Here is a 27,015-nt window from a genome sequence, read left to right as displayed (position 1 = left end):
CTTGCCTACATCTACTGCAAATATCAACATATACTGTTCATCTCTTTTTTGTTGTTGTTTTTGTCTATTACTATTTTATGCATGAGAGAGTTCTTGTTTTCTACTCTGCTTGGCTGGCTTTTTCTTTTTTTGTTACTTAGTCCTGTGTTCGTACTGATTGCTTTTTTGCATGCAAATTACAGAATGTCATGGAAATGAGAGAGCTCTGAAAAAAAAGGAAAGATAATGCTGAGTTCCAACTGTCTTTTGTTTGTGCGTAAGTGTGTAAAATATATGATGTGGAAATATTTTCAGAATGGCCTTTGACTTTCCTTCTGGTGTATATTTTCATTACCGAGTAAAGGAGCGGGCATTTTTTCCCATTGGAAAATGATGAATCTATTAATACTTAATAATACAGGTACTGGGCATGAAATAATTTTGTCTTGCCATCCGTTTATAGAAATAAGGAATTATGATATTGTGTGTCTTGCCCAAGCTAAAAACCTCAATTCCATATTCAATGCAACTTTTGTATACTGTGTGCAAAAACCTGGCCCCATTGAAATCAATGGCAAAAATCATTGTCTGCAGTTGGTCTAGGATTTCACTCTGGTTTCTAGTTTACATATAGATGTTAATGTTTCTTTACAAATATCTCAGCAGGTAGTCAAAGGTTTCAAGGGAATCTACAGTTCTACTTAAATGAGAATGTAATGAGTGTGTCAAAAAAAAAAAAAAAAAAAAGCCAAACCTATGCTTATCTTTGTAAAGCACGAGCTTAAATGGTTAAACATAGAAATGTGAATCAGCATTTCACAGAAAATATTGTTTTAACCAACTGTCAAGACCTTGATTAGGCACCTTATTGCATCAAATGCAAGAGGTAATTTGGCAGTTCCTAATAACAACGATGACAAGGAACAATTAAGTGGATAAATATAGTTTATGGTGGGTATGCTTTTAGTAAACAAGCTTTGATTCTTCATTTAAAAACAATAAAGCACTGGGCACTCTTTGATTCTTGTGCTAGATGTTTCTAATAGCCATACCCCCTAAGGAAAGTTTTGCTGTAATGTTTGAAAAACGTAATGAAAAATTGGTTGTTATAAACTAAGATTTCCCTCCCTGCAAATGTTTTTCTTGAAACATCCATGGGAATTTAATATTCACTGTTTTTTTTTCCTCAGTCTTGTATATTCTTGAATTGTCTTTTTTCCTCCATTTTCTCCATTCTCAATCCTAGGTCCCCTTACAAAGAAACAGACAGATGATTTAGGTGATAATGACGGTGCTGAAGATGAAGGTATTTTTTTGCCGCCAAACTGATTTGCATGACAAGGATCCCTGAAAATCTTTTTTCTCCCCTCTTTTTTTGACTTCTTGTCTTCTTTTGAAGAGTTTTTTTTTTAATTCCCATTTTTGATGTGTTTTGTCTTCTTGCTTGTTGTTATATATATATTTTTAATTTTTTAAAAGAAAGAATGTTGTTAAGTTCTACGTTTTGATACAAAACAGTAACAATATTTAAAGAGGAGGGTTTTTTATTTTCTTGAAATGGACTTTTGATATGTTGCATCCCACCTTTTGACTGAATTTTGTCCATACTATTTAAACTAACACTCTTTTAAAGTTTCTCTGTACACCTTTTTGCATGTTTTCTAACCCTATGTATTTCACCAAGTACAAAGATGTTTCTTTTTTCACTGACTGATCTCAGTTTGATAAACATATAAAATGTTGTGTTTATAAAAGGAAAAATGCAGAAAATTCTTAGAAAGTGTCTCTTAAGCAACTGAATTTCCCCAAATATGAAACCTTCTGCATTTACCTTGCCATGAACAAATATAAACAAACGCAAGACTACCCCACCTCCCTGTAGAAGAGAGGTAGCCCTGGAATGGCAGGCAATATTTGTAGTTGGTGAGGCTCTGTGCAGCACCGGTGAATTCAGTGGAGCTAAACTGATGTCATCTAAAGGAATCTGATTCTTTGTGTTTTCTACAAGCATACAAAGATGCCTATCTGCTTGTGCCACCCCTTAGAAAACTGTATTGCCAAGTAAAATCAAAAGTTTGAAATGTCAAGCATATTATACTGTTTATGAATTATGGCTGTTAATCATATAAGCTATGCAGATTTGATATTTTTTCAGGGCTATGAAAATGGTAACAAGGTGCTCTTTCTCCTGAGCAGTCTCATCCCTTCAAGTAGATGTGCTTCAAAATTCTGAATCTTAAACACATACTTTGTATATTTTATGGTCAATGAGTAAAACAAATTACCATATAAGACTGGTAGAGTTGCTACTTGCTTCTCTGTTAATATCTGGGGATTTTTTTTTTTTTGCCAGATACTAAGATGAAGCTTAACTTGTAAACTGCAAGGCTCTTAATTAAGAAATTTTTCATCACGCAGAACATTAACCGTTTTACTCAAACAGAAACATGCGGTCTTATCACAAAAGGTGAAGGAAGGCAAATATGAGCATTTAACTTCTTACCCAATAACTGAACAGAAACTTTACAAATAAACCCACAAATTTGTATGTGTCTGTTTTACAATCCTCTGCTGAATCTGTGTGTTAAGCATATGAATGAAAGCCCACCAGTTGGCCCAAGATTTGAAAGAACCACCTAATTGAAAATCTCCTTTGAAAGCTCGTATATTATTCAGAGCTAAGTATGATAATTCAGATCCACTTAGCTCTATGAAGCCAAGTCTTTTTTACATTAGTTCATGACAAAATATTGCAAGGGACAGTCTTGTGTATTCTCCAAGACCTGTGACACTGAATTAGCCATTGTAAGAGTTACTCTGTCTTGTTTTAACAATATGGTTTAAGAAACCATTTGAAACCTGGGTTATTCATCCAGTGGACCTTAATGGCTCTCCTAAATTGCTGTATAATTGCCAAGACAGATGCTAATGGCTTAACGTTTTTTGAGTCCTTCTCTGCTTAGACACACTTAAAAGAGACTAGTCAGCTTGCTAAAATTCAGCAGAGGGTGGTTGCTATCAGAAAGCAGTTCAGTATGTAGTATCAGGTGAGAGTAGGGATCTCAGTCTTTGGAGAACAGGTGTCCATGTCAGCCAACACCCATCTCCCACATTGATAATTGTAGGAGAGAGAGAAAGGACTGCAAGAACACAGCAGTCAAACTAGAGGGGAAGAAACACATTTACAACACTAATAAATCTCTGTAATTTATAGGAGTGAGATTAATTTTCTCTGGCATACAAGTGACAATTTTGTTCTCCTTTCCGTGCCAATAGAAGAATGCAGGCAGTAATTAGACTTTTACTGCTTCCGAGAGTCACAGAGAGACAGGACAAATTTGAATTTTTATGATCAGTAGACACTGAAGGCTGCTGGGATGTCTGCTGGGTTGGTAGAAACCTTGTCTGCTGAGGCCCTGCGTTTCACTGTCCCTCAGTGGAGGAGCAGTATCAGACGACCCGCATTTTGTGAACCTGCTCTTCTGCACTGGAACTTTAGCACTTGTTACACATGCAGAACTGAAGAGTTCACAAACTTCAAGTCATATGTATTTAGGTATGAGTAGCAGGAAAGAGAGAGGCAAAGCAAAAAGCCACCTTAGCTGTCTAGATTTCTGCTAACCTGTCCATCAAAGCCTTCACCTTTTGCAGTATGGTAGTTTTTACTCAATATAAAAATCTACAAATGAATAACTGGGAACAAAATAAAACAAATAGCAAACTGAATGAATGATGAAGTTGGAATATTAGGGAGACTGGGTTATACATGATGAAAACCAACTGTGTCGTGTAACCATAGAATCCATGCTACATAAACAATATACAGTGATTTCTAAAATGCCCAGGATGGTCCCTGTATTAAGAAATTTAGAGCCTCCATATCCATTCCTGAAGAATCCATGCTACATAAACAATATACAGTGATTTCTAAAATGCCCAGGATGGTCCCTGTATTAAGAAATTTAGAGCCTCCATATCCATTCCTGAAGAATCCATGCTACATAAACAATATACAGTGATTTCTAAAATGCCCAGGATGGTCCCTGTATTAAGAAATTTAGAGCCTCCATATCCATTCCTGAAGAAAGACCTTTTGTAGCAGCTTCTTGGATCAAATGCCTGGAAAATATTCTGTATTGTGTCACTCAAACATCAGAGTTTGATTAGAAGATTTCATTTTAAAACAGCGTTCAATAATCCTACTCCCATCTGCTGCTACATGTCACTACCACAGTCTTGTGGTCCAAACCTTGCCAGCACAAGCAGTGGAATTGGTAATCAGACTTGGATCTCTGGTATGTGCTGCAACCAGTAGACCAGGCTTAATTAGATCATTTTTCATTTTTGTTTTCAAAAGACCCAAAGGCAGTAGTGCACATTACCAGCTAATGATCTGCAAATTTGCTGTTTAAAAAATGAAGGTGTTTTCAAATTCTATGAGTGTGAAATGCGTGAAAATCCAGAAATTATATAAATGTCTTCTTTCCCCAGTCTGGATGCATTCTTGTTTCCGTTTAACCCTTTCATGTCTACACTTGAAATTGCTTGCCTGTTTTTCAATAAGTATTGAACTACTTGAGCAGGCACCAAAAAACAAGAGTGGCAAAAGCACCTGCAACCAGTGAGCATTGGGGCTTTCCCTTTTTATAGCAGTGGTGAATTTGCCTATTTGCTGACATACAGGTAAGCAATATCTAGTGTAGATGCAAGATGTAACTTTAAGTTGCTTAGCAGTTGAATAAACTGTACCTTCCCCAGTCTAAAAACAAGGCTTAGTTTAAAAAAATAAAATATTTTCACCATAATATCTTATCTCAGTCTTAATTCTGGTAAGGTAATAATTTAACTTGATTTAATTTGGCTATAGCAAAAACCAGTACCTCTTTATGCGCCCTTAGTTCCTGTATGCTAAAATCCTTTGCATAACTTAAAATATAGCAACACAAGTCATTAATCAGCCTATGTACTCGGGGATCAGAACTGGACTTCTAGGTAGTTAGTGCTGTATGAAATATCCATGAAGGATTGCTCACAAATGAATTCTTCTCATCCACCATTCTGTCATACACACCTTACCTAGCACATCAATCTGTCAATCTTAGATGCTTATTTAGTCCCCAATGCTATCTGAGCATCTCTCAGGTTTTAATGTATTCAGTCTCACAGCATCCCTCTGTGATAGAGGAATGCTATTATTCCATTTTTAGAAATGATGAATACAGATGCTAAGTTTGAGGAATGCAGACACCATGTCCATAGTAAAGCAGGGAACTGAGAGTACATGCCTCAGAAGCGGGGTCTGCTCTGTAATTGCTAGGTGTTTCTACTCTTCCCTTCTCCATTCCAATCTCTCCTGTGAAAAAGGATACAGATTAGGAACAGATGTTGCTGTTTGTTCACAGGCTGTAACTGTGATGATTCTGATTGTTTAGTCTGATGCTCTGTCTTATATGGGCTATTGGACTTCATTGACTGAGGGAAGTTCTTGGTCCAGAGCATGTTTTAAATCAAAACAAACACAAATCCACTCAAATTTTAAATTACTAATGATGCAGAATGCATCTGCAAAGCCACCCTTATGCTTAACAGACTGTGGCATCATTGGCGTGAAAGAGCACATTTCAGAACTGAGGATCTTCTCCAAAAACCCCTATCACTCCATTAGTATTAAAATAGACTAGGTTGCCAAGTTTAGCATTTCATCTGCTTTCAACTGTCATGGTAAGAAATAGGGAGAGAAACAATCTTTCCGTCTGGCACTAGTTGTACATTTTCGGACTTCAGAGATCAGTAAACAGCAGAACACATTTGTCTACCTCACAAAGCAACCACATGCTCCAGCCTTAATTATAGCCTTTAATGAGTTCCAGCCAGGCTGGAGTAGCACAGATCTTACTGCTTTTGGTGAACTTGTTGACTGGTACACATAGATATATTCCTGATTCCTGTTCATCCTGTCACCCATTCACGTTATAGTTCTGTGATTCTGACTCCCAAGTACAGAGTCTAGTGTCGCTTGCATATTAGATTTTTCCCTTTACACTGAGAACCTAAGTTCAAATTATGTTGATTTTTTTGTGGTGGTAATATTAATACTTGAAAAGATGCATAATAAAAATTCTGACAGACCTTTAATTTAAACACCTCTTTGGGGCTCCGTTATCCTTTTAGCACTGCCAAGCATTGCTTGTACAGTGAAGAGTCTGTCAGCTTTTGCATTTCTAACCATCGTCTTTTAATAATTTAAAATTACTACCTACCTGGCTGTTGAGGTCCTGCTCTAATGAGAATCTGCTCCAGATGCTTACCTGTGAAAGCATAGGCCTTTGTTTATGTTAAAATATACATTCATATAGTCCCCAATCAGGATCTCAAATTACTTTCAGGTAAAGGTAGTTAAGTGTTTGAGAATGCACAAAATGATCCATTGGTTTGACAGATACAAAAACAAACCAAAAAAAAAAAGGAGATAATTCTATTTGTCTGAAACTTGATGGGCACAGGTTGTATTTTGAAACCTGAAATGTGTCTAGAACCTCGCTGCCGCTCCTAACAGAAGTTCAATAGTTATTTTAATAGTCTCAGGACATCTAGTTTTATATCACGTGTTAAAAGCATGGTATTAATGGATGTTTAAATATTAGCACTACTCAGTGCACTAGCTTATTAAAATAGCAGTGCATCTATGAGGCATCTGATAGATTTGAACTGAAAGGTCAAATACTGTTAAAAGGCTTTGAAATGATTAAGAGTTGCACTGATTAGTACCATGCTCTACTTAAATATTTTAGGACCAAAGCTTATGGAAGAGCTACACGTATCCATGTAACATTCTGTTTAAGGAACACGTAGGTTTTATAGTAACCACTCTAAAAGTTTTCCAGTGTTCTTGTGCTGTTTCTTGTTCAAAACCCAAGATTTACTTACTAGTCTACATCAAAATATCACAATTTTTTATAGCATTTAGAAAAACACTGTTTGTGACATCTGTGCTAAACTAATTATATTTTTGTGCTAAGTTGTCTCCAGGTAGGCTTTCTTCCCTTCCCATTTTGGTTGTTCCCTGCAAATTATACTTGTTAAGTCACGTGGCCAATTCACATCAGCTTCAAATGACTGAAGCTATAATTATGTTTTGTTATATATGACTATTGTGACTGGTATTCACAGTCGGAGCCGGTTCCCTGTTGTGTGATGTAACAAACAGAATAAAAGACAGCCCTATTCCTAAATTGCCTGTAATGTAATTAAGACCAGACATGAAAAGTAGATGCAACAAACACTAGAAAGGTACAGAAGAGAGGACATGATGGAAATCATAATAAGAAAGTTCACGTATATGTCATATAAATAAGATCATTCTCTGCTATACAGTAAGATCTACTTAGATGTTTTATGAACTAGCAATTTAAAGCCAAACAAATCACAGCTCTCAAAAGTTATTTTCTGTGTGAATGAAAACAGAAGAGTTGAATTTGAGGATTTTGAACAGCACTATCCCTGTATATGTCTTTGAAAATATTCACGTGTCTGCTTTTTAATAAGTGCACACTTAATAAAATGCAACAACAAGTTTGGTACACAACTAAATTAAATCAGTATATAAACCTACACTTGGCAGAAATGCCACATTTGCACCCCAATTCTTCAGGTTCAGAATGAGCTACTTCCACAAATAACTATTAATCTGTGTGAGAAAGTGTAACTACGGTTTACTGAGACTACTCCAGCAGACGCGCACAAAGGACTGATACCAGTCTGTAGGAAAAAGTGAAAGATGTATCAAATCATTTATGGTCAGGTTTTGAAAAGTATCTGAGTGCCAAAATCTCAATTATTTTCTTTGAGTTGGACACTGAAGTCCAATAAGCACTTTTGAAAAGTGCATCTTTCTGCCACTTTTGTACCAATACAGCATTTCTCCTTACAGAGTATTATCTTAATACTTCCTCCATGTTAATTTTAAAGGATGATAGTTTTCATGGGGGAATATTTACTGTCTTTCAGGTAGGAATCAATTCTTGATTATGGTCTGATTTTTTTCTCTCTTCTTTTGATCTTATTGTTAAATAACATCCACCAGTTAAGAACATCTGTACTTAAAAGTATTCTCCCAACTGAATGTTTGTACCTTTCAGATATTCCTAGCTATAGTGTGCAATTGATATGAAACCACTGCCTGTAAGACCAAAATGCAGCGATCTCTCGTCTTCACATGAAGCGCCCCATAGCTTCTATGTAATCCGTAGCTCAAAGTCCCTGTAGCCTCAGCTGAATACTGCCTCATCTCACAGATGTCCCAGTACTAGATTACTGCCTGAGACGCACAGAATCACCATTGTTCTTTTGTAGAAGGGATTTCTCTTAAGACTGATGACTTTGACAAAGCAGCATGAGGAAAATTCGTACTGCATGTCATCTGCTCTGACATGGCACGTAGGCAGAGCTGAAAATTAGTCTTTCTTTATCGTCTGTAATCTTTACAAGAATATTAGTAGTAGGAAATAACAAAAGTATGGTATAGACAGAATTTACTCAGAGAATCACGTCTTTATATGTCAAATTTTACTCATGAATATGTGCTTCCTTTCTTGGATAAAGGGCACCCATTCTTTTCTAAATATTCCAATATTATTTTCCAGATAAACAGGCCAGTACTACCAACATTTCATTACTGTTCACAGTTGGTGCTCTGTAATTCTATGTAATTTTAATTAAAGAAGAATTCTGAGACAGTCTCCCCCTGTGCTACCACCAAGCATACAATTAACTGTGTACAATTTCTGCTGGGAACAGTCACACAGTGATTTCAGATTAATAATTTATTATTGCTTCCATGTTAGTATCAAAAAAAAAAAAAAGCATAGACTATGAACAAACCATCTACTGAAAACAGCATATGGATTTGAAAAGACTTTTTCCTTGGTGTAGATTTTAAACCTCAGGAGCTCATAATTCTATCCTACGGACAATGAAGATAAATAATCTCCTTAGCTTTACACACTGAAAATCGCGTGTTGGAAAGCCCTTACTACATGCTTGAGTGAGGAAAGCAATACAAACAATTCATGCACAACCTTCATCATCCTTTTGGTCTTGAATAAATGATTGTTCTAGTACTTCCAATATTGAAGATCCAATTTCTGATCTTGACTGTTCTGGCTTTTTCTTCAAGTTAGAATCAATATCAAAATAATAATAGCACATGACTTTCTATAAACAGACATATCTGTGCTGATCTTTTTCAGCAAATTCAAAAAGCAGGGCTTTTAGTGTAACTGCCCTTACCTTTACAGTGCTTCAGAAGCGACTCAATTCTACAGAGAACCTACCTGAAAGCTGCTTAACTAAGATTCCTCCAAATCAAAGGAGTAAACAATACATCTGAGGTTTCTCCAAATGCGGAAGTGAGTAATCAGGGAAGTCACTTGAATACTGCCATAATGACAAAAAATGTCTTCAAATCAGAATATGCAGTACCATTCCCCATTGGGAAGTTTTCATGTGCTCTCCTGCTATTGTCTTTCCTGATTTTTAGGGACTATTATGGAATCTTATGACTGGGGCAGTTGAAAAGACTCGGTCACCTAGTAAATGAGATCAAAATACAATTCAATCCAGATGTAAAAGTTTAAATTTACACCTTAGCTGATTTCTTTCCTGTCCAACAGAAAAAAAAAAATCTTTAAAAACCATGTATTATTCCACCATTAACTGTGGCTTTGAATTGGTACTTAAGAACAAGGAGCAGTGGTGTTCACTTTATTCCGAGTAGATTCATTAATTTGCTAATAGGACTAATTTTTTGGGGGGCGAGGGGGGCACAGATACCCAAATCAATGTCTTCGTTAAAAAGAAATTCAAATCAATATGTCAATAGCTAATTTTGTTATCATTTGGTGTCTCTTTTGAGAACCTTACAATTGGTTTGAATACAGCGTGGGGGTTTATAAGCAGTGTTCCAGGCAGTTATTTTTTCAAATATACAGTCCTTTTCACAATTCAGTAAAATAAGAAGTACCCATGCACCTTAAACTTCAGGCTACGCAGGTTACAAGCAATGGCCATTTGATGTCTAAGTGTTAAACAGTTTCCAAGTACTTTTTGAGAACTTAGACTTCAGATCTATCAAAAGACAGCTGTTTATACACACTTTTTATAAATTACTAATCTTAACTGTACTGGAAGCAATCAACAATTTACGTATGAGCAGAAATCTTGTTTATCTTAATATGGTGAATCACATTTAGCTGAGTGAACAGAAAGATGGACTGAGTTTTCAGAAGCGTTCGCACTTTGCCTAAATGAGCTCACGCTGGTGTTAGTAGACATTTTACATCAAATTCAGCAGGAACAGAATTAGACCACTGTCCTATTGCATTTGAGCAAACGTGTTACCATTTTCGACTCCTTTCAGCTTTTCCGAGGCCAAGTGTCTCAAAAATACGAACTTTAGTTACAAGCAAGCCACAAAGAAACACTTATGTCCACCTGCCAATTTCCTTATGTAAAAGATGTTGCTTGAGAAACACTTCAAGAAAAATAACCTCACTAAAAAAAAAATAAAATATTGCATGTATCTTTTTTTGGTACTTTCTTGAGATAAAATGTGTCTTAATATTTTTTCCAGACATTCGGGACAGTGGGGGACCTAAGCCTGTGATGGTGTATATTCACGGAGGGTCCTACATGGAAGGCACTGGAAATTTATATGATGGCAGTGTTCTAGCAAGTTATGGGAATGTGATAGTCATCACAGTCAACTATCGCCTTGGGGTACTTGGTAAGAAGCTTTTAGCTTTCCATTAATCCCTGCTATCTGCAATGCAATTCATGTTATACGTGAGAATGTGTTTAAAAAAACCCAAAACCCAACCAACCAACCAAAAAAACCCAAGCAAAAGAACAACAACAATTTTTTTTATTTTCTTTGTCACATAAAAGGTTTGTATTCTGGGGATGTGATATAAAGACATTGCAAGCATTATCTGGAAGAACATGCTGTTGTGCTTTTAGTGGTATGAAACTGTTATTCCCATCGCTGAGCTGTTCAGACAGAAGAGGGGTTTTTTTGTTGTTGTTTTTTTTTTTTTCTGTGAATAACAGTGATGCTTTACTTCATAGACAGGTAAATTAGATTTTTTTAAAAAATGTTAAGTCACAGACAATAGGGTTTTCTGTTGGAAGAAAGAGACTAAGTTTTGATTACCATGATTTTTTCATGCAGTGAAAAAGATAAGGAGGTTATGAAAATATTATTTAATAAGAGCTGTTCTTTTTACCTGTTTGTTTTGAGCTTCGTTGTGGTTTTGAAAAGTGTTATGGGTGTAATTCAAATACTTCCAGTATTTCTTTTTCTAGGTTAAATTAGAGAGTGAATAGAGTTACTTTCGATTGTTTCAAATACAATGAATAGTATATGATGATGCTATTGGTAGACTTGTGCGGTATTCCTCTTTGTAGCTTGTATTTCTAAAAAATTATGCTTTGTTATTTGTTCAGTGTAGTCACGTTCAAGATACAAGTTTGCTAGCTCTTGAGACAATGTGATTGTTGGGTTTTTTTTCTCCTGCATGTTCTACCAAAACGTTGCATGCTAAGACTCCTGAAAGCAGGAGTTCAATTCTGGAATATTGTGGAGGTCAGTACAGTCACTTTGGAACACTTACGTAGGTGTAAGGGTATTCCCTGTAACATCTGAAGTGGTGTGATAGGCCGATGTTGTTCACAGCAGTGAGTTGGTTCTTAAGACCAATCAACTTTATTTTCAATTCGTGGGCATTAGCAACGTCTGCTACTCTGGTTTTGTTTTGTGTGTTCATTTTATTTCATCATTGCTCTGTGTTTTAAATTCAGCTAGCACGGTCCCCAGATTCATCAGTTCTGGTTTGCTCATCTGGGTAATTTTCTTCCAACAGTTTCATTTTTGTTAAAAATTTGACATCTGAATACACTTTAATTTTGGGGGGAGGGAATGGACTTTGACTGTAGATTTTGAAACTTAATCTACTATGTTTGTGTTGTACAAGGGACTGAATCATTTCCAGAAAGATCGTAACTATTTTTTGCTGGATTTATCTCCGTAGTATCCAGTTGGAGTTTTCATTTGTGATGTACTTCTCTAAGCCAGGAAATTCTGATATTTTGTATGTTTTTCTCCCTCCTCCTGTCTTCCAATTTATATAGTGACTTCAAGTCATGGGTACGTATTAGTGCAGCAGTTAATAATCTGTGCCTCCAATCAACATTTTAGTTTTATACCAGCGCTCTTGCCTTTCATGTTTCAAACAACATTTGTCTATATTATATGCCGGTAGGGTATTCTGTCCAGTAATATGTATCTATTATCTGAAAGCACTGTTTATTTTTGTAAATTATTTAGTCTAATTCCTAAATCTGTTGTAGCGTTTGAAAGGACTAGTTGCCTGAAAGATGAAAATTAATTCACCTTCGTTGATGGTAATGGCTTTTCCACTTGTAATTTAACACTGATCCCTGAGGTAACCCACTGCTAACATCTTACTGAGCTTAGGAGAATTTCATTTGTGTTCATGCTTTTGTGGTTCTTTGGACTTTGTGGTCTTTACAGAGCCTCAAGGGGCAGAGAGCTAATTTTCTTTTAAGTGGGACCTATTACAGTAAAAACTCTAAAACTCACAGTAGAATCCAGTGATTGGTATGAATGCTTGAAATTACTTTCAAACTAACTAAAATAACCCTGTAGGGTTATTGCAGGGTTATCTTAGTAAAATAAATGCACCTGTTAACTATATGTAGAAGTCATTCATATATTTTGTATCTCGTACAGTGCCTATCTGTCATGTATTAAATAAATAATGATGACATGTGACTAAATAGGTAGTGTAGAAACACACTAGTAATCAAAATAGAAAATTTGCACAGTTTGCATTTTTTTCTGCCTGCCTTTGTTTCCTGGTCTTAAGATAGCCTCAGAGTAAGACTTTTGCATTAATATAGTAGATACCAACTTTTACTTGTTCTGCTTTGATGAACTCTTGTTCATCAGTGTACAGCAGAATGTTAGCCTCTGCAGTCATGTTAAATAAGATACGGTTTTACAAATACATAGCTGACAAATTCTCAGCTTCCTGTGTTTGATGATATCCCATAAAGTGAGAGGTTCAGCTTCGCTGTCCATTGCCTGTGGGACACCTAGATCTCACTTCACTGCTGTGTAAAATGCCTGGCTGTACAGGGAGAAGTAACATAGGGTTGTTTTTTTGTTTTTTTTTTTCCCCACATGAGAAGATGTAGGGACAAAATAAGGTCTATCTTCTCAGTTTCACATGACCGTTATTGGTCTGGGTTTCTTGTATCAGTCTTTGTGGATATATATATATATACACTAATATAGACAATCTCTGTGAGTTCTAGGAGTTCTGCTGTTGTTTCACCAAGATTCACGCTGTGACATTTCTTAATAAGGAAGCCAGTTAAATAAATGTTTAGAGCTGTAACAGCAACATTTTCTTCCAGATCAATTAACGATGGAAAGGGAGGCTATGCTGTGATATTAGATTCCTTACAGTACTATTAAGTCCACAGTAGACAGCTTTTGGTGCAATTCAGATTATTTTTCTGTTTATTCTGAGTTGAAACATCCTTTGTCTTATAGACTACTCTGCTCAAGGATCTGCATTTAATGGAGATTCAAGATTTGCTTCTAAGTAAAATGTTAGAAATCGCTTAAAAGTGAAATCCATTTGGTGAAGAGAAAACAATGATAAAAATTAAAGAAGTATGGAGCAAGCAAACAAAACCCCAGTGAGTTCCCTGGCCCAGTTTTGTCTTTGAAAACAAGTCTGAGAATGAAATTCTGTTAGAATCTTTCCTTAGGTAAAGATAAGATGGAAAAGAGAACTGTTTGCCCTGGAAAATCAGGGACTACTGAATAAGAAGCCATTGGAAACAGACTATTTGCATTTAAAGAGAATCTAAAGGAAATATAAGTCTTGCGCAAGCAATCTCATCTAGGGAGGAATACTGCGCAAGTAGTCTAACATCCTTGAAGGACAGCATAGGAGTAAGTGCTGATATATTTTTACGGCTTGCTTTTAGGAAAGGACAGATATGAAGACAAGTTTGGATTTTGAACTCAACTAAGTTGAGACTTCAAATGTTTATTTAACATACGCATCTGGTAAAAAGCAGGAGCTTTTTATTTAAATTTCATAAAAGAAACATAAAAGGATTATAAAACGAGTCTATTTAACATCCAGAAAAGATCACGATAGACAGATTCAATGCTGCCAGTGCTGTTTTCTGTGTTCTTTCTTATGAAAGGTTTATTTAGAGAAGGAAAATGCTTTGCTTCAGCATTGGCTGCTACCCCTTTTGCTTTCAAGAGGGCAGAGAAAGGAGAGAGCTGGTTTACACTAACTGCGTACTTGTTTCTTCATTTTATTAGTTTATACTTCTTGCTCTTGATTATCTTTTAACCACAGGACTTTAATAGAACTGAAAGAAACATTTTTAATGCAGCTCACAAACTGAACTGGGGGATGGAAGAATGATTCACAGGAATCTCTAGGTTAAGCACTGCTTTAAATTTCCTATTTCTTCCTCTTTAAGAGGCAGTGGTTTTCACTACAGAAACAGTAAATTGTCATTCCAAGGGTCTGGGTTAAAAGGTGGTAATAAAGAAAAAGGAAAAATTATATGTATCTTGCATTTTCCATTTGGCATTCTGAATAATGTCTGCATTGGGAAGGCAAACGTTCTATAACTGTAAGGCCACAATTTATGCCAAAATTGAAGCGCACCCATAAGTGAGATTGTCTTGGTTATGCTTTCTTTAATTATAAGCAATTTTCCCTTCTGAGGAGGGTATAGGAACCATTGCTGTCATTTAGTCTTATATTTATATTGTCACCCTTTAGTTGAGGGATATTGACTGGGATTACTGAGTAGAAAACACCTATCCAGGTATTCTGCCACTTTGATTTTTTTTTTTTTGCCAGTTTGTACTTTTAATACTCAAAGTAAAGTCGCTGCAGCACACTGTTTGAAAGGCTTGATATCCTTATTCTTCATAGTACATTATTTCCCAAATAACTGCACTGAAATCGATGGGGCTCATAAGTACAGTGCTTCCCCTTGTGACAGAGCCTAGTTGTCCATAATTTGAAATTATGCTATGAGAAAAAAGGGTACTGGCAAATTGCTACTAATGCACAGAGATTCTTCTGAGAAGAGCTGCTCTTAGAAGGGGTCTGTTGTGTTTTCCAGCCCAAACCTCAATTTTTCAGTAGTGTGTTGCGTGAGCTGGCTGTGTTGGGCCGTAACATTCATGTAAAAGAAAACTCAGAACGGTGAAAGAAAATAGAACAAAGCAAAAATACTGTCTCAAAAGCCCTTTCCTACTTTTCTTAATGATTGTTAGAGCTTTATGGATGATGTAGCGACAGAGGATGGGTCTTACTATGCCTTAACATGTTTCGTTGCTGTGTGTCAGAATACATTAGGAAAATACACTAGGTTTGAATGTACATATTGCTTCTATGCAGAATTATGCCAACCAGCAATATCTTACTGGCTAAAGAGGTACATGAAATATAAGGATACAGCCCTGCAGTAAGTGTTGGGCAATCTGTGCCAAGCCCAGCATTTCTGCCATTATCCATCTTTCTCTCAGCAAGACGCTGCACATTCCCAACAGGCAAAAAATAATGCACAACTTTTCCTTTATGAGTAAGTTTATGGACATGGGTTTGTTCCCATTACTATAGTAATTCCAGAATGTAGCCTAGTGAACCCTTTCATGGGATGAAGAATTATTTAGTTGACTGTTTGCAGGATTGAACGCAAAGATGAGAATATTTTATAATGAAAACTAATGCAGAACAACTTGGAAGTACCTGCCTATTTCAGGAGTCTAATTCCATTGTGATTGACTAGAAGATATTGTCTTGTTTTGTCTTGTTATTTTTGTCTTTCTAAATAGAATAACAAACCATATTTTTTTCTTTCAGTGCTTTCAAATTAGATCTGGGTTTTTTTGGTGTTAATCTAATTTGTCAAACTGATCAATCCTTGTTTTTGTAATTATTTACTTTGTATTTTTCCCATCACATGGTTTGGTGGGTTTTTTTGCTGTCTTGCTCTTCTCTTTATTTTGACATCATGGTAATAATGCTGAAAATATTAAACAGAGGATATCTTTAAAATATATAAAATTTAGACATAACCCTTTCAAAAAATTCTTCATGTCAGATTAAAAAAAACTTTAGTCAGCTTGATGAAGATACTGTGATGAATTAGTGTGCTGTGTCACTTAAGTATTTTTGCGTATATAACCTATCATGTTCTTATCCTGCAACCTGGAGAGTTGTCTTTCCTCCCGAAAATAAGCCTCTTCACTTTAGTAAAAGGTAAGCATCATCTACTCGTGGCATAGTGACTATTCAGTGAAAGTAACTGTGGAATAAGAAGGTTTATGTTAGTTAGAGATCAAAGGAGATAAAAAATGTAGCAAGATTCTTCTTCCTACATTGCTTAGACTGTGGGGTTTTCTTTTATAGTTCACAATTTAATATCCAGTAAAAACTGGGAAAATGTTTGATCATTAGTGTCAGTGACAAGCACATCCATTATCTTTTTATGAAACCTTAGAGGTGCTGTTGGAGATGGCATTTTATTCCAGCTTTGCTGTACCACCAAAGGGTCTCTGATGAGCCTTTTTTCTATTATCCATTTCCTAACATGTTGGATTAAAAATGATAGATGAACAGAAGATTATATACTATTGCCTAATTAAAAGTACATTACCTTGAAAGTAAAGATGGGAAATTAATAGCAAAACACATCAAAATGTGCAGTCAAAAATCATTCATTTAAGTTTTCTGAATTGGAAGAACATGTAAAGAATGTTAATTCATAAATATTTTTAGGGACCCTTGGCAGCTTCATAACAAGTGTCCTTTAGATATACGAATATTAAGTTGCTTATAAATGAAATTTTAACATTTGGGGACTACGCAGCAGGGAAAGTGTCCAGAAGGCCTCATCTGATCCCACCTTAGCCTTGGGCATGACTGTTTCTTGATATGAAGAACTCCAAATGAATTTGATGCTAGATAAATAGAAGAAGTTAAGATAGAAAGCATACTGCAGTTATCTATTCCCTCTGGTGGTGTACTTCACAAGGTCTGATTTACACATACTTAGAATTCTAAAAATGTATTAGACAATTCTTATTTAATATAGTAGGTAACCTCAGGTCAGCCCAGTTTGCAGGAGGCCCAAGCACAGCTCATCTAGATTTACAGTGTCCTAATTTCATACGTCCATTAATAGAATTAGCATTCAGATCTCAAACCTGCTATAATTAATGACATTTTAGTGGCTTTTCTGTGAGCTAGTACCAGCCAAAGGGAGTCATGTATGCACTGAAGCAGAGAAAGGAAGATTGCCACACTTGAATCTGTACCATCAAAATGACAAAATGGACTTGCGGTAAACAATAGGTTATTGACTAGATATGTTTAAAGGGTCAAATGCAGTGCACAGCAGGCAAAATATTTATGAAATGGGAACCCCGAATATATAGGGTTCCCATTCACTTTTAAAATGAACCATTTCTTTTCTATTTGTGCTTTTTCTAGGACAGCAAATTGACATTATTTACCTGCTTGGATAGATACATACACACCCGCTTCTCTTATTTTTTTAGGGCACAAAGACATCATTTTGTTTGTCATTGAATAGGTTTCTGTCTTGGTACAGGTACACTTTAAATAACAGGTTTATTCCAACGTTTGTCACTAGAGTTCTTTTTTGGTAAACAGAAAAATAACAAATAACAAACTTTAAAACTATTCATTTTGGCATAAGAGCAGTTTGTGTCATTTCTGTCAAGAGAAATTACTTTTTGGTAAGATAAATTCCCTTGATCAATATTTAATCATATAATAAAAGTATTCTAGTTTTTCTAAATATCAGATTTATCTTTGAGAGCATCATAAACTTCAACTTGATAATATTTGCAAAATAGGAAAGAAAAAGTGCTCACTGAAAACAAATTATAGACATCTTACTGCCTCAGAAAAAAAAAATCAAAATCTTTGACCCTATTATGCTACATGAAGTTATTTGTGATTTTTATGATCTAGCTATGTGTAGCAACCTTCACTTTCCTCTAAGTAATATCTGTCCAAATAACTTTTACACCAACACTGATCCCCGTGCAAAACCTCTAATCTATGGTATTACAAATGTTTCAGGTATACAAAATAACCTGTATTATACACTAGACACTGTCCTAAGCCTTTGGTTTTGTCTGTCTTGTGATGGGAGATGTGTCAGGAAGCCAGATTTGGCCTGCCCTTAGAAGCAAACAGAATTTGGGTTTGCCAGAATGCCAGACTTCCCAGGAAAGGATCTGTCTGACTGCAAGCCAAGAGGTGGGGATACATTAGGATTTTTATGCAATCTGTATCTCACTGCAGTGCGTTCCAACACTGAAGTAATCCTTTGAGTTTCCAATATTCTGATTTTCAACCAAGGCAGAAATACGCTACAGCTCAGCATCTAGGTTAGCTCTGTGCCCAGTCTTGGTGGGCTGGGCACCCTTCACTCCTGAGCTTTACGCTGCTGTAATTCATGCCCAGAAAAAAGGCAAATGAAGATTCTTTTGACACTTCTGATAGAAGTAGCAGGACAAGTAGATAACGTAGTTCTGAATTCCCAATTCACTGCATTTAATTACCTGTATTAAAATAGTCCCAAGTTTCCTGAAGCTTAAATGAAGCACTTCTATATACTGTGGGGCTTTGGAAGCAATAGATAACTAGACAGGGATTTCCATTGCAAATGTTGCTCTCATTTTTCACATATTTCAAATGCATAAAATTGCTCATTTTGGGGGTTTTTTTCGTGTGCAAATTAGTTTACATATATAGGTACTAGCTCAAATACTGTTCTGATATTTCTTTGATGTAATACCTCATGATATTTTGGAATCAGTTGAACAAGATCTGTATTTTAAGGTTGTAACAGAACTTTTTAATGGTTCAAAAGACTAACGCAAACAATAGATCTAGAGCGCCAAAACTCTCTTGGCAGCAGTACTGGCAACAGGGGCTCCTAAATTTTTTCTTCTATTTAATGTGTGATCTATGTGTAAATGCCTGCCTTAGCCAACATAGAAAATACTACAGTAAAATGTAGCAATTTGCATTACTTTTCAATGGAGAATACATAGAAGGCTGCATTGTTTGATATACTGATTTCTTACATCCCATGATGGACTGGCAAATAAATATTATTTTGGCAAAAACTGAATTTGAATACATTATTATGTGAAAAACTGCTAGATGAAGGCCTATGAAAGGCCAGAGGAAATTATGTATATTGGTTAACAACCCTTATTAAGCAAAGCATGAAAATTGCCTCCAAGCAAATATAAATAATAGATACTAATGTATTTGTAGAAGTATTTTGAGTATCTCTTGTGTCGTATATGTTGCAAGCTAAATGTATTTTTGAAAAAAGAAAGATTACTTATATATCTTAATTAAGTATTTGAAATATCTTCTCCATGTTTCAGGGGGCTTATTGTTGCTCAAAATGAGAAGCAAGACAGGAATAAATCTTACTGGGGTTTTTCATTGTTCTGCAGTAATTTTTCACTCTTTTTGTGTCAAGATTCTAATGAAACAGAATCAGAAAGAGGTGAGCAGTCTTTCTCTGGGTGACTCACTAAACATTCAAGAATTCTACTGATTTTAAAAATTATTTTTGCTGTATTTTTCTGTCAGTTCTTGAATGTTTGATTTTATTAAATCTCCCACATTCATTTATAATTTGTTCATCTTCTCAACACTTTCCACCAGGATTTCAGTTGAGGGATCTTATGTTGCCATAGGTATGCTGAAAAATCTTTACTTTTTTTTTTTTTTTAATTAATTGAGAATGAAGTGTTCAGTACAGAAGTACAAAATATAAAAAGAGGCATAGTGCCTTATAGCTCTAAATCATTTCAAAAAGAAAAGGCAAACATATTCCCAGCCTGTTTTCCTTACTTAGGTTCTAATATCCCATGAATTTGGTAAGCACTTATTTGTATCATCTCACTGATTTCAACAGGAAACATATGGGTAAATTAATTTCTTCCAAAAAAAGTTTGTTTCCATCTCTACCTGTCGGTGTAATTTATTGCACATCAGTTGATTTGCTTCTATGACTGAAATTTTCCTTTGAACTTTAGCAAAATACTCTAGCTCAACTGAAAATCGTTTTGCATTTCATCTGTAAGGCTTTATTAAAGCAGTGAGACGCAACAGGGTGTGCTTTACAGAGCCATTAATGCATGCCCCGTGTGTGTTGTGAGGCATGAGGCCAAAGGCCATGTGCTTTCAGCTACCCATGAACCATATTAATGACCCTGTAAAATACACTCCTGAGCATCCTAATGCTATTATAATTACTCACTTTATTATTACGTGCCCCTTGAAAAAAATTCTCTAAATATTTTCCTTTCGCTTTTATATAGTCCTTAAGTAGGAAGGCTAATTTATGGTAGACTGAAAGGGAAACATTCACAAATAAAAGGAGTATTAACTTTCTTTTCACCATTTCTTTCTGAAAATTTAAAATTTTCTCTTCGAACACTTCATGGGCTTTGCACATCCTGCATATTCAAAGCTTACAAACCATTTCTTTGTTGAGTTTCTCCTGTTGTTGTAATTAATAGCTGTATGGATGCACATTGCTTGGATTTTGTTTGTCATTAGGTTCTTGAATTTATATTAAAAAGGTAACTTAAAATGGAAATGTGCTCACTATTTCATGTATTTTCTTTCTAATAGAAAAGAATTTGCTTGGCATCTACCTTACTAATACAGATCTCTTCTAATGTGGGTTCCCTCCAGCTGAAGATGTGCTTTAAAAATGTTATTGATAAATAACAAGATACTACCTGCATTTTCCAGCAACCACAAAATTCAACATCTGCGGTAGTGCCAAAATTCCATCTTTGCAGTTGTCTCTAAGCTAAATGTTATGAAAGTGGCGATCACAATTTGAAATTTAAAGCTGCATTCTTAAATAGCTTTAAAGAGATGCATACATTTCCTTTTCCTTCCCCCTCCATAAGCACATAATGTTGTTTTTTCATCTTTTGAAAGTTCTATATAGTGTTTCACTGGTTTCTTTTTATAAATATTTCACAGGTAGTGTTTTGATCTCTGGTTCAAATTCAGTCATGGCAGCAGATGTTTTTGTTGATAAGTTTCTTTTGAAAGTACTCTGTGCAAACATTTACAAACAGGAGTATATTCAGTAGGTGTAGTGGAACTGACAATTTTGAAATGGTATTACCTAGAATAAATGCTCAGTTTTAGCCTTTTTTCCTTCAGACATACAAAATATGAAAAAAAAAAAAGAGCATTGCTTGGCTATGGTGTATCAGGAATGAAGCTGAGGATCAGAAAAAGTCTGGATAATAGTAAGGACATGGAAGAAAGCCCCCCTCTTGCAGACAATGTTGTCTTGTAACCTCTTCCAGTTCCAGGTTATCATAGAGCAGGCCCTCTTGCAAAACGGTTGCAAACAGCTGTCATTTGGAATCATCAGCTTTGCTAGAACCTAATGTATTTTTACTAGGACCAACCACAAATAGGAAATATTATGTGTTTTGTACTGAAGAATCAGCAATGACAACATTTTGCATCTGTAGGAGAACCACTTGATACAGTGCCTCCAAAAGAGGTGGAGATTCTGTTTCTGCTGCCTAGAGCCCTAAAGAACACTGGGTCTAAGTATTTGTTTTTCTGTTATTCCCGTTCTCGTAAGCACCTTTGTGGCTCACCACTGTTGAAGTCTTCACAATGTCCCAGAATGACTCTGGACAAATTTTCAATATTGTACTAGTAGTATGCGGGTCTTTCTCTGCTTCTATATGATTCTCTTACAACAGTCAAACAAAAAAAATTTTGAAAAAATGAGCCCAAGTAGGTTTATTCACATTAATGACTGAATGCTGGCATTTGGATGATGGAAATAGATAAACCAAGTTCCTTTGTCTGACTATACAGAGGAGAGCTTTTGTCATGAGACTGCACTTTTCATTTATACAAGCGCTTAGTCAGTCTTTTAGTGCTAAAACTTTTGAGTCCTTTAAAAGCTTTTTCCATCACATTCTCTGTGGTTCCTCAGTGTATCCTCCCTGGAGATCTGCAGGAGTTAGGTAAAGATAATCAATCTCTGAATGAAACAAAATTACTTGTGACGATCAATGTGTGCTAATAGTTACTTGTTGTTAAAGTCATCCTGCAAAGTTGCAGAACCCAGCAGAAACATATTCAGAACATGGTTCTTAACTTCTCACTGCCAAGTAAGCAATATGCAGGAAGCCAAAAAAAATTAAAACCAAGCATATGAAGGGGTTTGGTTTTCACTAGCTTTAATTTAAGTTTACATAGAATAAGGACTTTTTTTTTTTTTTTTCAAAAAAAAAAAAAAAGCCAGACTCTTCTTAGTGGTATCTAGCAAAAGGACAAGTGGCAATGGGCACCAATTACAAGGAAATTCCAGTAATAAAAACCTTGTTTACTCTGAGGGTGGTCAGGCACTGGAACAGGTTGCCCAGAGAGATTGTGGAGTCTCCAGTGCATGGAGATATTCAAGCCTGCCCTGGACACGGGGCTGTAGTTGGCCCTGGTTTAAGCAGGGGAGGTGGTGGACTAAGTCTCCAGAGGTCCCTGCTGCCTCGAGGCTGCGATTCTGTGATCTTAAGGCATAGCAGTGGGATACCAAGTACTATGAGGGGGCAGATGAATTGTTCTCTAGATGTCTACCTGATCTTTTAACTCCTGATTATCTTTGCAAACATTGTCTCTGCATAGACTGGTCTCTCGTGAAAATGAATTAGCCCATTATAGTTGTCTTAGGCAAAAAATATGCTTTTCTGCAAAGCAATAACCACACTACTACCTTTTTTGGCATGAGTGGATATATCATCTACTTTCACTGAGACTGTGGCTCACAGGCACAGAAAGGATTACTTATTCTGCTATCCCAAAGGAGTAAACTAGCTCTGTTTTGACAGTCCAGCAGTGAGAGATAATGATTTGTCTCCTGTAAACTTTACAGTGGCTTACATCCAAAGCAGAAATGCAGAACCTTTTTCACACTTAAGCTAAGCCTTTCAAGGTCTTTTGCTAAACCCTGCACTTATCCTAGTATTACCCAGAAATTAAATGTTGGGGGGTGAAGAATCACATGGTCCGAGGTTAGATCAAGTGAAGTCTTATGCTGTAGATTTTTCAGTTGGAATTTGGGTTTTCTGGAAGGGAGCTCCTGATTTTGAGGAGTCCTAAAGACTGCCTGAAATTTTTAAGTGAGTGGAAGACTACTTTTTCTCTGCCTTCCTTGCCTATTTTTCCTCTTAGGAAAGGATCCAGTGTAAGCTGTACCTATACCCATGAAATGTTGGCTTGTTTTAGTTTGATGTCAATTATTTAGGTTTAGCCTCCCAACCACTGCCCTAGAAGGCCTCCTATTTTTTTTTTTCCTTTACTTTCATCATGCCAGGATGTTTCCTCTGTGCTGTCACTCATCTCACTGCTCCTTTTCCACACAATTTGGCAATTCCTGAGCACATATTTTTTTCACATCTCTTGACACATATTGAAAAATCACATGTTGATGAAGACCAATTTCTTAACTAAAAACTGCCAACGCCATGGGTGAATACATCGCTTAGGGTACATTAGTGAAATTCTAAAACCTTGCTTTTTGGAAGCTGATCATACACTAAAAGCAGCAAAATGAAAAAAAAATTAAATTGCCAATTACAGCTAATAGCTTTCTGCAATTGGCATGTATAAAGCAGATTGAAGGTACTTTTGATAGCAGTTTCTCAGTAAATGCAAGTAGTGAAATGCTTTGGAATGAAGCAGTTGCAAAAAGCAGGTTAAATGTCCCGTGCTTAACAACTTGCAGAATCCAGAAGGCTGTTTTAAAGACATCTTTGGGGATTTCTCTGTAAGAATACAACCGATAAATGGTTTTGTTTTGTTTTCCCTTGAGAGTGTTTACATATATCTGATATTATTTGCTGCATTTCCTTAAAAAAAAATCATCCTAAAATAATGTTAGTTTTAAAAGACTATGAAAAAGAGAAAGAAATGCCTAGTGAGAAACCTCATTATTTCATTAAGTGTTTTCATTAATACCAACTCTTTAACATAAATATCTCTAAGGTGAATCAAACAAATTTAAGTAGTTTTTTTCTGAAAGCAGAAAATGTATTTTGTATATTAAGTCACTCATTTTTCAGAAGGAGTATCACGGTAGTTTTAACGATGGAAGAATTTCAAGAGGAGCAAAGAACTTGTTAATACTATGATAAGTCAAGAAATAAAGATCACTCACCAAAATAGGGCTTTCTGAACATTTTTTTATATTTGTATTTTTCAGTGCTGTGTAAAGCACAGATGAAAGGTTAAGAGAGTAATAAACAGAGGCTGGAATGTGAGTTTGATGGGTAAGCGGTACTTTGATCTTCAGACTATAAAACACTGCTACCTGGGTCAGAACTAACATTCATCAGGGCAAACAATCAGTTGTTCGCTGCAGTATAAAAGTCACAGTTCCTTATTTTATGCCATGCTAGTGAACATTCTTGTGGCACACCAAAGGAAGGAAAGGGAGAATGTAGATGGTTTAGCAATTTATGCAATTTAAAGAAAGTTTAAACGTGTTTTTTAAATGTTCTCTTTAAATTTATATGATCATTAACATATAGCACTGTAGAAATGGATTTATATTAAATACTGAACAATGTTGATGATCTTGAAAATACTAATAATATATGAAATCACTTAAAACCAGGAATGAAATTGTAGGTTATGTGATAACTTAAAAAACAAATTCAATGCCTCTTTTAATTCAGTTAGACAAAATTACATTTCCTACTATACCCAATTGTTCTCCTGCATTACAATTTCCATTTTCTCCTACTCACTCGTCCCTTTGGAAAGATGTCTACTTCTTTTTAAGTTTCTTGGTTTCACTTGTACTGTCCAAACGCAATTAACTGTGCTCTCAGATCTGAAGCTGTGCTATTTGCACATTGCTCCTTGCTGAGGGCAGCGCTCATCCAGCACTCTTCAAGGTACAGTGCGTTGTCACATTCCGGATGATGTGGGTAACCTCGACATCCTTCTCTAATAACACCCGAGTAAAAGCTTTTAACAATTTCTTTACGCTAAATTTTTCTCTCGCTTACAATGGTACAACTCCAAAGAGATGTCAGTGACAGTACCATAGTTTCGCATTTGTCTGAAGCAAGAGGACAATCTGAGATAGAAGGAAGACTATCGCAAGAGCATAATAAACAGAAAGAGTACAGTAGAAAATCTAGACTCTAAAAAAATATGAGTTTGATGTTTCCTTTCTTTTGGTACGCCTGATCTTTGTTGCTAAAATAGTTTTTGTGATTTTATAACCGCTCATTATTTCTGTTGTTCCTGATTAACTATAAATATGAGTAGTTCTACTGATTGCAGTCAGATTGCTTACATGTATAAAATTAACATATAATAGATGTTTATGAAGTCTGAGTCTTGGAGAACACAGTAAAGAAATTACTGAAAGTTTGCTCTTAAGGCAACTGGAAAAATAAATATTTTTCCCCCTTTGAATCTCAGTGCAGAAAAAGCGTGCTTTCCGCTTGACCGTATTTGGTTTGCGTATCAATTGTAAAATAAATGTTAGTAATTCTAAAGATAATTACTGGAAAATTAATTTCCCGTTCTTGATTATCTTAATAAAGCCTTTGTAGTATTTTACTGGATCACAATAGTAAAAATGGTCTGGTTTTAAAGAAACAAAAACTGTTCATTGAAAACAACTTATTTTTTTCCACTTAAAACTACACCCATGCTGACTTGTGTACAAAATAGTTGCGAGATTATCATGCACTATGAATAGATATATCACAAATGTATAGATTGCTTTTAAAAGTGTGACCGTATCTTTTAATTATGGCCTTGATTCTAGCAAATTTAAGGCAATAAAAACCTCATTAACTTTAATTGTGTTGGATCAAGCCCTATATTTATAATGTGATGTAATTGTCCACTGCATTCATGACATCTGGCAATATAATTCTCGATCATAAGGAAAGCACTAGATTATATTTATTGGTGCAGGCTTAGCCATCAGACAATGTTCAGTCAAGAATAAAAAGCTATTCAGAGGATTCCTTCATCAACAATTAGGAAATTAAGTCAGAATGTATATTTATTTTTATTTATTTAAATGTTACATTGCTCCTGTCATGGTGATACCAACCTAAAGTTGATACAAGCTGTTGTTACTGACAGAACAACTCCATTTCAATCTGTTAGAGGTTGAAGGATATGCATATTTATTCCATAATTTTTTTTTCTCCAGACATTGCCACCACTGAAAATTTGGCTAGCAGGCAAGAACTGACACACCATAAGTTTGAGCTGGCATGTTGTATCACAACGTTGTGATACGCCGTTTTGGTTTATTTTATCTGAAAAAATGATTTTTTTAGTGCCCTTTACAGTTGTTTCTCAGCAGAAGACACAATACTGGAAATACCCAGATTGTTAAAACTGCCCTAGATGATACAAATGCCACTGCATATTATTTATCCATTTGTTAATTATACTTCACCAATTCATTAATGACTTTCTCTTTGACTCATTACAGAGAGACAGATGGGGCTTATGACTCTGAGACTTGCAACACTATGGCTGTGTGCAGTCCAAATACATGGTTTCTGGGATGCAACAGGCAGAATAATATAACATCTCTAATTCCACACTTTCATCTTGATCGCGTTTGTTTTGTTTTGCAGCCAGTGAACATTGGCCTCGCTGCCTGCCTGTACACAGCTGAGTGGAAACCATGAGGGGAAAGATTATTACTTGCTTCTTTCTTGTTCTACACCAAATAGCAGGTAGCAATGGCATTTCCTTTCCCTTGATCCTCGAGCTTATACTAGGCACTTTACACTAGTGAGTGCATAATACTTAA

General features: G+C 35.7%; 1 protein-coding gene across 6 annotated transcripts in view; it reads left to right on the top strand.

Moving 5' to 3' along the window:
- Positions 1-27,015, top strand: part of NLGN1 (neuroligin 1) — a 330,463-nt gene that overhangs the window by 112,797 nt on the left and 190,651 nt on the right. For 4 of the 6 annotated variants that reach the window (XM_052804300.1, XM_052804299.1, XM_052804298.1 and 1 more), the window contains 2 exons: positions 1,226-1,285; positions 10,610-10,762. In XM_052804300.1, the coding sequence (XP_052660260.1) occupies positions 1,226-1,285; positions 10,610-10,762 (213 nt within the window). The remainder of the gene's footprint in view (positions 1-1,225; positions 1,286-10,609; positions 10,763-27,015) is intronic. The other 2 variants (XM_052804303.1, XM_052804302.1) reach the window with 1 other exon arrangement.

The sequence above is a fragment of the Harpia harpyja genome, chromosome 12, assembly GCF_026419915.1.
Source record: "Harpia harpyja isolate bHarHar1 chromosome 12, bHarHar1 primary haplotype, whole genome shotgun sequence".
Lineage (NCBI taxonomy): Eukaryota > Metazoa > Chordata > Aves > Accipitriformes > Accipitridae > Harpia > Harpia harpyja.
Note: the sequence above shows the minus strand (reverse complement) of the source record. Positions and strands in the feature narration are given on the sequence as shown.